The sequence below is a fragment of the Apis florea genome, unplaced genomic scaffold, assembly GCF_048593485.1.
Source record: "Apis florea isolate Af1SG1 unplaced genomic scaffold, ASM4859348v1 contig_3794_pilon, whole genome shotgun sequence".
NCBI classification, from domain to species: domain Eukaryota; kingdom Metazoa; phylum Arthropoda; class Insecta; order Hymenoptera; family Apidae; genus Apis; species Apis florea.
In genome coordinates, this window is record NW_028256857.1 from 760287 (window position 1) to 772248 (window position 11962).

An 11962-nucleotide genomic window follows, 5' to 3' on the forward strand; every position below is an offset into this window, starting at 1 on the left:
ATTAGATTAGATTAGAGAAAATCTCTAAAATTTCAATTTTTTTTTTTTCAAATTTTGCCAGTCCTGTTCTTTTTGATATCTATGAGCAATTGAAATCTTAATATTTATTAATAAATTTCAAATCTTATAATAATATCAATTTATCATTTAATTTCTTATCATTAAAATACAATCAAAAACATAATATATGTATTTTAAATTCTTATTAATATTCTTAATTGCAATATATGATAGAAATGTCATTCAATAAACAAAAAAAAAAAATGAACTTCAATCATTATGAAAGATCATTGTAATTTTCATTTTACTTAAGTTTCAATTGTTGTTAAAAATCTTTCTATTATAAATTAAAATCTTATATTTCTATCCATATTTATACAATGCTTATAATTAATTAAATTTAAGAAAATGGGCTGTTTTTTTTTCATTTAAATAAAAAAATGAATGAGAAGACACATTTTTATGAAAGAACAATAAAAAGAAATATTTATATTCTTTATTTTTAAAGTTATATTATTTTTCGATAATTACTATCTTATTGCAATATATTTTTTGCCAATGCTGTATTTAATTATTTATGAAAAATCATTATCATTTTCGCTATTCATCATATAATACTTGATGTTGTAATTTTCATCTAATTTTTGAAATTAATAAAATAATTGAAAAGCCAATATTTGAATTATGATAAATTGGTGAAGTTTGTTATGAATGAAATGATTTAAAAAAAAAAATTTCTATGAATGCATTATAAAAAGCAAAAAAATTTAAAGAAATAATATTTAAAAAAATATTAGAAAATTGAAATATTTTCTTAAGCAAATATTTTTTCATTCAATTTCTGTCATAATTAAACTATTTACATATTTATTTATTTATTTATTTCTGAATTCAATAAAATATTTATTTTTCATATAGTAAAACACAAAACATATAAAATTAATTTTTTGTTTTCTTAAATACCGAAAATAGATTTAGTTTTTTATATATTATCAGCATAATTTTTTATTGATTAAAATTATACAATCATACATTATTTAATGTATCAATACAATATATAATGTTAAAATTAATAAAATTGGTTATTTAAAGTGTTTTTATTTGAATTTATTATTTTTTTATATTTTAAAATGCTCATTTCAAAATAGCATTAATGAGAATTGATATTAAAACATATGAAATACTATTTTTTAACTATTTTTTTAAAAAAAAGTTTATTCATAAAATCTTGTATGTTTTTTCTTTAAAAAAATAATATTTATTTCTATTATTTTTTTATTATTTTTTATTATTATTTCTATTTATCTATTTTCAAAAATTCATTTTTCTTAGCGTTGGCTTTTACATATTCTTGTTTCTGAGGTTCTGAGGTTATTGAACTTTTCGCTAAACAACTTCTTAAAGAATTCATTTACATCTTGCTAACATGATCTTATGCATTCTTAACCACGTGTTCAGAGGTTTCGAGAGAAGATTCACACTTAATGTTTCAAAATTCCAGATAATTACAAACATATGTTTCTCAGTTTTTGCTTCTTAAGTTCTCACATTGAATCTTTCTAACGAGAAATACTGTGTTTTCTATAGAAAGAATTTAAATATTTTTCCATAGAATACATTAATTACATTAATTTAACTTGTTGTTATCTTTGTATTATTATTTTTCGAAAATATTAAATTATTCCAAAATTTTTTGCACTTGGTTTTAATAGTCATAATTTGAAAAATATACGATACTTTGTTTTTCATTTCATATTAGAATATTTCATTTTTTTTAGCTTTCCAAAAGTACGTATGTTATTGTATATTATATAATTTTTGTGTAAAATTTTGTACAAAATATTTTTATAAAATAAAATTGAAAAATTATAAATTGATTAGATATATAGATAATTACTATTTAACTAATTATAATTACAATTATATCTAAAATAGAATAATCAAATAATTTAATGATTAATCATAAAAAATACATATTCTTTAAATGATAGTAAAATCCAATTCAAATATTTTATAAATAATTTAAAGTTATTTTAAAAAAAATAGATAATGGAAACAATATAATCCATCTCAATTACTATTTTGGAAATCATTAAAGTTTTAAAAAAATGTAACAAATAGTAAAAAAATGAATAGAACTTTTGGGATAATCAAGAAATTTATCTATTCTTTATTGATCTAGATTTTAATAAAAAAAATTTTCTTTCATAGGAATTCCATGTGGCATATGTTTATATAAAAATGGCAAATTCACCAAGACCTGGTGTCTGGGCTCTTGAAAAATCGACAGATTATGGAAAAACCTGGTCAGCTTGGCAATATTTTTCCGACACTGCTAATGATTGTTTAGTCTACTTCGGTGTGGATAGTCATAAAACCATTACCAGAGACGATAGCGTCATCTGTACAACAGAATATTCTCAAATTGTGCCACTGGAGGGCGGTGAAATACCGATTTCAATTTTGAATAATCGTCCATCTGCGCAACACTATTTCAATTCGACTTTGCTACAAGAATGGACACGGGCTACGAACGTCCGTTTTCGTTTCTTGAGGACGAAAAATTTATTAGGACATTTAATGTCATTAGTGCGAGAAGATCCTACTGTGACCAGAAGAGTAAGTATCTTTGAAATTTGACGAGTTTTATCGTGATAAATCGACATTATGTTTCAAACTAATATTCTTTTTTGTTTTAAAAAAAAGAAAGAATACATTTGTTATAAAAAATAACTTATAGAAATAAAAAATAACATATACATTGATAAGCTACGAAAAGAATCAATCATATTTCGATCATTTCGATCACTATAAAAATCTACACATTTGAATAATTTATCATATACAATATCATATTTCATTTATAAAAACAAAAAAATCTGTAATTATTTGAAATAGAGAAATCTTCATCGATTTTGATGATTTTTAGATATGTTGTAGAAGATAAGATTTTTGACAATTTTTTTTCTTCGCATGCATCGTTCAATTTTCGTTTTATAGATATTTATAAAAAAAAATTGCGTAGAAATTTTCTTATGTGTATACATCTGTAATTCCATGTGCATAAGCTTGAGATTATCATTTATTTATTGTTCTTATAAACATATTGTAACGAACGGTGTTCAAAATACAAGTATACCGTCAAAAAATTACTTTCTTATGCATTATGATAGGTTTTAAATCAATTTCAACAATATATTTAAAAATCATTGAAATCGATGACAATCTCTCTATTTTAAATAATTATCAAAGAATTATATTGAAATCAATTTAATGATGAAATCTGATAACAAGTGTAATAATACGACAAGTAAGTAGATATAAAATTTAAGAGAGGTTCTAGATTTTAACAAATATAAAAATATTTATTAAAGTCTTTTGAATCTATAAACAATGCAATTTTACTAAATGAAATAAATTAGCACAGAAGTAAAATGTGTTGATTCTATCTTCGTCATATTCTATCTCTATCTCGTTTCATTTAGTTAAATTATTCATAATTTAATAAATTATAATTATAATTTTTGCATACTAATTTAAATTGATTTTAGCCTCTAGAATTATTTTTTAAATTTTCTATCTATTTTCTCCAAATATAGAGAAAATATTTTATCTATATCTATAAATAATTTAAGACCAAAATTTTGCACTTATTCAACAGAAATATTCATTTCTATTAATATATTTCTTATTTTTCGAAACTTCTTTAAATTTTTTCAAGTGAAAGAAAAAAAAGATAGAAAATTGAGATACTAGAAAAAAATATCGGTGATAAATGTAAAACGGTAGAATTTTTTTATTTTTAACAATATTTTTATTAATATATTTATTAATTTTTTTTTTAATTAAAGTAAAATCAAACACGTATCTTTCTAAGCATGGGATTGAAATGGATCAATTTATAAAGGAGATATTATTTTTAAATACTAGAAATTGAGAATTCCTCAAGAAATTTTAAATTCATTTTTATCAACATTATAGAGATTAAAAAACTTCTTATACAATTTTTTTTAACATTAAAAAGAAAATTAATTTAAAAAATATAAATTTCCATAGTTATTAAATTGATATGATTTTATTTCAATTGATAGTATAAATTTATACAAAATAATAATAAGAATAGATTCACAATCTGCAATAATTTTTTATCTTACATTAAATTTATATCAAACGATACTTTTTTTTACATATATTAAGCTATGTACTAATTGCTAATAATTGCTAATAAAGCAACATTGAAAAACTTTTTGTTGTCTGTTGCTAGAAATTACAACAAACACCTAAAAGATTCTTACTTTTATTATATTTTTCATTTTCTTTTTGTCTTAAAAATAAAAAATGCTCCAAGATTTTTTCGACATCTCATACAATTCGAGATTGCATAATCAATTTGTTAGTTTAATTTCTTTCTCTCGATGATGCTGTCTTATCTCTTTCAGGAATTGATCCGCGATTATTAATCACTTCGGTATCATCTTTCATCTTTCATGTTACTATTAAGAACTTATTATCTATTATGCGATTTGTTACATACGTCACGTTAAATTCTTTTACAATTAATATGTCTCTTTAACAGACATTTTATAAAAAAAAATTGCATTGATGTCAATCATAAAAATATATATACATATATTGAAGAACCATTTTTTTCTGTTGGCATAAATCATGGCATGTTTTCTATTTTTCTTTGATCTTTATTTTTTCAAATTGACAATAAATTGATAATAAATAGCGATATTTATTACTGACAATAGAAATACGAAAGAAGAAATCTGCAAAAACATTCAGCGACTTTTTTAAGAAACATGAAATATCAAACAGTTTCTTTGTAGTTGCTTCATAAAGAAGCATTTATTCTTATTATTATTATTATTATTTGTGTAAAAACCTGTTCAAAAACGGATTTGCATCTTTACATACTACATTGTATATATCTTGGATACTATAAAATCCTCAATTTGAAATAGTGGAATGAAGTAAAGAATAATCTTTTAGATTATGTTTATTTATATTAACAACATCAAAGTTTCGCTCATAAATTACGCTCGCACAATTACAAAAAATAAATAACAATGATTAATAAGAATAAATTCCGATCAATAATTTAAACCATATTTATGTATTTGATAATTAATAATAATTTTTTTTTAATCTATCAAATAAATAAAAATATTTGAATAAATATAAAAAAAAATATATCATCTTTGATTTTATTTTAATCGGAAAAATTTTATAAATATATCAATAAAAGTTTTATTGAAAAGAAAGCAAAAAAATGAAAGAATTTTACTATTGCTTTAATTTGTCTCACGGAAATTCAATCTCATATCGGGATTACGTTGCTCGTATTGAGTTTCACGACGTGTTAATGGAATCCTCTCAGTAGTAAAGATGAATTTTTTGCAGTTACGTCGTAGATCAGTTTCACAGTTATAAATTGTTTACTATAATGTACTTAATTTTCATTATAAACATTTATGTATGATTTCTTCTGTGATGAAATCGATTACTTTTTATGACAAAATAGAAATTTTTTTTATTCATTAAATATTTAGTTCTCACTGTCAATTTGATCTTGATTTGATTTGAACAGATCAAATGCGAAAATATTTCGAATAATTTTTTCCATATATTGGTTCACAAAAGTATTTAGACACTATTTTATAGAAAATCATTTGACTCGGAAATTTTGATTTGAATAAAAATTATATGTAGAATTAAGTACTAAAGTATATATGGACAAATATTTTTGGATCTATAGAAATATCTAAATATCTATGGAAAGAAAGTTAAATCAATTTCCAAAGTTTTCAATACTTTTTCAATTTTTAATATAATTTCATTTAAAAATTTTTTTGCAGCAATAAGATAGAATATTAAAATTAAAATATTTTGTAATTTAAAATTTTATTTTTAGAATTATAAATTTAAAAATATATTGAAAAAGCGAAAAATATATTGAAACTTTACGCGTTAATTTCATTTTTTTAAATATAATATTTGGTTAAAAAAATTAATTCTATAAATAATTATATTCATTTTTATTAAAAATGAGAAATTTTCTTAAAAAATTAACAAATTAAGAAATAATTTTTTTTATTTTCAATCAAATTGAGTATATAATAAATTATAAAACATATATGAAACAATTTTTTTCTTGTCGAATATTACTTCAAAAAATCAATGCGTTTCAATATGTTTTTCGCTTTTTTAAATATAACTCTGTATAACGAAATTTTATTATTATAATATATATTACATATTATTATAATATATATTACAAAATAATTTCACATTACAAATAATCTTAGTGTTCTATTATTTTGCTGTAAAAAAAAATTTTCAAATGAAATTAATATCAAAAATCAAAAAAATTTTGAAAACTTTGGGAATTTAATTTCTTTCCTTTAATTTAACCTCTTTAAACAGATCTTCAATTGGTAACAAAATTGCTTTATATGTATTATATTAATATATGTATTATATTTTAGATACAAATTTTCATTAAAATCAGAATTTTTGAATTAAATAAATTTCTTCGTGAAACTCTAAATACTTCATATTTTTTGGATTTAGTTTGTGAAAAAACTATATTCACAACAAACATATATTCAACTTCTATATATCCGATCATGACAGCATATGCAATATACAATCATTTAATCTATATATACATACTATATATGTATATATTTTTTATGCTGTGTAAATAAAATATAAAATAATAAATATACAGATTCATTTATGTTCTATATAAAACACATAAAAGACAAATAAAAAACAAATAAAAGATGGAGTTCTCGATCTCTAAACAGTTAGGTGAATAAATTTTTCTATCCTAGGCACTTTTTAATCTAATTTAACCAATAATTCAATAAAAGATAAACTAAAACTTAAAATGACATTTTGTGTTTTATTTTTTTATGAATTTTTAATTATACAACAAAATGCATCATATTATATTAAAATATATTAAAATAATATATTAATACATAGAATAAAAATCCACATAATAGTATCCAATTAACTATTATACGATCGAAATCGAAATTCGATATGTCAATTGGTATTTAGAAGTTGTTCGTGTTTTGTTTTGCGATATGTATTTTAGAAATTATTATTCCAAAATATATGAATGTCTTAGAAACGAGTTTCAATTTTAAAAATTATTGGGGATAATTGCATTAGTAAACAATAATAAACAAAACAAATAAACAAAAAAAGGCGATAGAACTGGACATTATTATAATAATCTTTCTAAAAGATGAAATGTATTCTTTTTTTTTAAATAATCGAAATAATAACATGCTATTTTTCGTAAAAAAAAAACATGTTATTTTTTTTTAACACAAATCAAAATGATAAATGAAAGATAACAATTGAATTATTGTATTTTAGTATTTTTATTCCATCAAAGATATCAGTATTGGTGGTCGGTGTATGTGTAATGGCCACGCGGATACTTGCGACATATTGGATCCAAAGACGCCGAAGAAACTGTTTTGCAGATGCCAACATAATACTTGTGGACCCCAATGTGCGACTTGTTGCAAAGGGTTTGAACAAAAGAAGTGGCGACAGTCCACAGCATTTAAGAAGTTCACATGCGAACGTAAGAATAATTTTCATCTTTTTTATGCAATTTTGTTTTGTATGTAACCATATATATTAATTTGTTCTAAAAGTTTTTTTATTTCTTTATTCTTATAAATCTCTTATATTTTTCTAAAGCTTTCATAATTTTATTTTTCGAGAATAATAAATCGCATTTTAATGATATTTTATCATTTATAAAATTTTATACATCTTATGTATGGAAGATCCTAATAGATTTAGATCCCGAGATTTTATTTTCTTGGAATTTTCACTATTTTATATTTGTAAAATAATTTTGATTTATTTATAAAATACTTAAAATAAGTTTCAAATATTATTCAAAAAAGTAACTCTTCTTTATGAAGAATCAAGTTATTTAATTATTTTATTTCATGTATAATTATAAAATGATTAATTACATCACGTGATTAATTAGTAAATTTTATCTTTTATAAAGAATTTTGATCCTAAGATTTATCTAGGATCTCTTATGTTCTAAAAATGATATTTAAATTTATCACATAGTTACTGATGTTGTATCTATAAAACCGCATATTTCTTTCTTTAATAAAATATAATAAAAGAAAAGAATAAATATAAAATGTATATTTAATGATGAAAAATAGTTATTACAATAACATTATTAAAAATGTATATTTATAGATCGAATTATTAATTTTATTAATGATAAATAAAGATAGTTTGGAAATAGTTTGGAAATAATAATTTAAAAAAAAATTTTTTAACATCAATAAAAGATAAATCAGATTATACATTTGTTAAATTATCTCAAAAAAAAATAAAAAAAATAAAATAAAATACGATAATTATTTTTGAAACTGAATACAAAGATTCCCAAAATAAGTCATATTAACATTAAGTTCATTAATAAAAATAGAAAAAAGAAAGATAAAAAATTTAAATCAATATTTATTATTTTTTATTTATCTTTTTCTTAAAGCATTGACAAATGAGTCATAGATAATAATTATTTTTCAAAAATAAATCTGAAAAATCTCTACAAAATTTTGACAAGCTTTAATATAATCTAAAATTCATATTTTTTTAGCTTGCAATTGTTTCGGTCATTCTGATGAGTGTGAGTACGACCCAGAAGTGGATGAAAAACACTTGTCTTTAGATATTCATGATAACTATGAGGGTGGTGGTGTATGTAAAAATTGTCGGGATAATACTGAAGGAATCAATTGTAATCGTTGCAAACCAACCTTTTATAGACCGGGTGATAAACCTTTGAACGCCACTGATGTTTGTCAACGTAAGTCATTGCTTCGTCAAGACAATGGATTTTAATACAATTTTAATGAATCATATATTTTTTATGTTATTAATTTTTAATAGCATGCCAATGTAATGCACCCAATTTAACCGGAAATTGCGCGGATATCACCGGAAAATGCGAGTGTCGAAAAGAGTACACTTCACCTAATTGCGACAGTTGCAGCTTTGGACATTATGGTTATCCAAACTGCGTTCCATGTCAATGTTTTAGTAATGGAACCGATGGAGATCATTGCGAAGCTATAGATGGATCTTGTCCATGTAAATTGAATTACGCCGGTCATTTTTGCAATCTGTGCGCGCAAGGCTATTACAAGTTCCCCGAATGTTTACGTTAGTAAAGAAAAATTAAATTGAATTAATACTGAAAATTATATATAAAATATTTTTGGAACTTATTATATTATATGGAACTGTTATATATGTAATATTTTAGATTAAAGGTTAACTTCGATTTAACATTATTATATGTATTTAAAACTTTTACAAGTATAGGCATAAAAGATATTTAAAAATCAAGTTTGTTTTTTTAAAATAAAATTATGTATTTTTTAATATATTAAAAAATGTAAATTACATGATATATTATTAAAAAATTATTATTAATTTAAAAGATATTTTAACTTTAATTTTATAAAACTTATATGAAAGATAAGGAAAAGATGAAAAGAAAATTGTTTCCCGTTTCTTATCTTTCATATGATAAATTTTATAAAATTTAAATTAAAATATCTTTCAAATTAATAATTTTTTGTTATAATTTAGATATTTTTTCTAGAAATAATATTGATTAATATATTCAAAAATATGTGATTTTATTTAAGAAAACAAAATTGATCTTTGAATATTGATTTTTCTTATATATTAAAAAAAATTCTAAATATATCAAATAATTAAATTTCTGAAATTATTTAACTTTTGTCTCAAATATTTTTCAATATAATCGATAGTTTCAAAAGTATTTCAGTCTTTTTATAATTTTACAATTTTATAATTATTTATTTTTACAATATGCAGCCTGTGAATGTAATCCTTTGGGCTCCCACAGCGCCGAATGTGATGTAATTTCCGGTAATTGCATTTGCAAGAATAACTATGGTGGAAGAACATGCGATATTTGTGAAAATGGCTATTACAATTATCCGCTCTGTACATGTAAGTATTTAATGAATCGTTAGTGTTTAATATTTTTATTTTAAAACGAATTAATTATACATCGATAACAATTTAATAGTTTGTAACTGTGATTCACGTGGAACCGAGGCAGAAATTTGTGATAAATCAGATGGAACCTGTTTATGCAAAAAGGGATATGGCGGGCCTAGATGCGACCAATGCATCAGTGGATATTATGGATATCCGAATTGTAGACCGTGTAATTGCAGCTCAATAGGATCATCTTCTATTAGTTGTGATGCCATAGGAAAATGTTCTTGTCTGGCTAATTTTGCTGGAAGAACATGCGATCAATGCAGTCCAGGATATTATATGTATCCTGAATGTATAGGTACATAAAATTTATATTTATTATCTATTTCTATTTGACTTAAATTTAAAAAGTTATAATTTTTTCACTAATTTGTTTCGATAATGCTAGAAAAATAATTCCAACTTTTCTACAAAAAATATTTAATTTAAAATAATTAAAATTAAAATTGAATTTCAATATTTTAAATTAATTGTTATTCAAAGTAATTACTGTTCTATTTTTTTGATTTTTCATGTATTTTAATCTCCATATATTTACTTCATATATTTAATTATAAATTAGTCTTTTATCTGAAAATTTATTCTCCATCCTTTATAATAACAATAAAATCAAGAAGTTTAACTAACTGTTAAAATATGTTGATTTTAATTAATTTGATTCATATTACATTAATTTTTTTTTAATAATAATGCATATAAAGTATCGTTCTTAACTTAATTTGTTTGAAATTATTTTTTTAATATAAATCTATTGTTTATTTAATTTAAAATATTTTTTAAGTGAATATCGATTAATTTAGCTTTAAATTATTTATATTTAAATATTTTCATCTTTCATAGAATATTAATTTTTACTGTACGACAAAAAATATTAACTAAATAATTTCAAACAATTAATTCTATAAAAAAAGTTTCTAAAACTGATAATTCCATTCTAATTATTTAGCCTGCAATTGTGACAGCCATGGTTCGATCGGTGCATCTTGTGATACAGAGGGTAAATGCCAATGTCGAGAAAATTTCGATGGTGCCAGATGCAACCAATGTAAAGAAGGCTTTTATAATTTCCCCACTTGCGAGGGTTGCAATTGTGACCCGGCAGGTATTGTAGAAACTTTCCAAGGGTGTGGCTCTTTGCCTGCTGGTGAACTTTGTCAATGTAAAGATCGCGTTGAAGGCAGGATTTGTAACGAGTGTAAACCGCTCTATTGGAATTTGCAACCTTATAATCCTCAGGGTTGTGAAGGTAGGTAAAAATTACGTCTTGCAGAATAAATAATGCAATAAATAACCGTATCCTATTTTTTTTTTTTTTATTTTGTTTTAAGAATGTCAATGTAATATACCTGGTGTCATTGGAAATATTGGTGAGTGTGATACAAAATCCGGTCAATGTATATGTAAACCAGGAGTAACTGACAGAAGTTGCAATCAGTGCGTGGATGGTACGTACAATCTTGAAGAAAGCAATTTCTTCGGTTGTACAGGTATGTAATTTTTATATATATTTTTTATATTGATGAAAATTATTTTATGTATGATACTTTGAATGGCATCGATGATCGATCGATATGAAATTTAGAAAAGATAATGAGGAGAAAGAAGTTATAAAAACAAAATTAATATTAGATTAAGCATTTATAATAATATTAATATTAGTTTAAATTTATAATAATGTGATTTGATTTGATTGGAATTATTATATTTTTGAATTCTATTCGTTAAATATTATCAAAAGGCACGAAAATAAAATAAATTTTGTTTTCTCAAAATTATTTTAACTTTCAATGAAATAGTACGAAAAAAAATTTATTTTATATTTCATGATTCATCCATTCTAAATTTCATATTAATC

At 22.0% G+C, this 11962-nt stretch overlaps 1 protein-coding gene across 1 annotated transcript in view; it reads left to right on the forward strand.

Annotated features, from left to right (window-relative positions):
• LanA (laminin subunit alpha) overlaps positions 1-11962 on the forward strand; it is a 41939-nt gene that overhangs the window by 10801 nt on the left and 19176 nt on the right. Inside the window, exons 3-10 of the mRNA XM_003693684.4 lie at positions 2212-2619; positions 7399-7612; positions 8666-8875; positions 8959-9231; positions 9916-10053; positions 10133-10405; positions 11054-11353; positions 11436-11594. Of these exons, the coding sequence (XP_003693732.2) occupies positions 2212-2619; positions 7399-7612; positions 8666-8875; positions 8959-9231; positions 9916-10053; positions 10133-10405; positions 11054-11353; positions 11436-11594 (1975 nt within the window). The remainder of the gene's footprint in view (positions 1-2211; positions 2620-7398; positions 7613-8665; positions 8876-8958; positions 9232-9915; positions 10054-10132; positions 10406-11053; positions 11354-11435; positions 11595-11962) is intronic.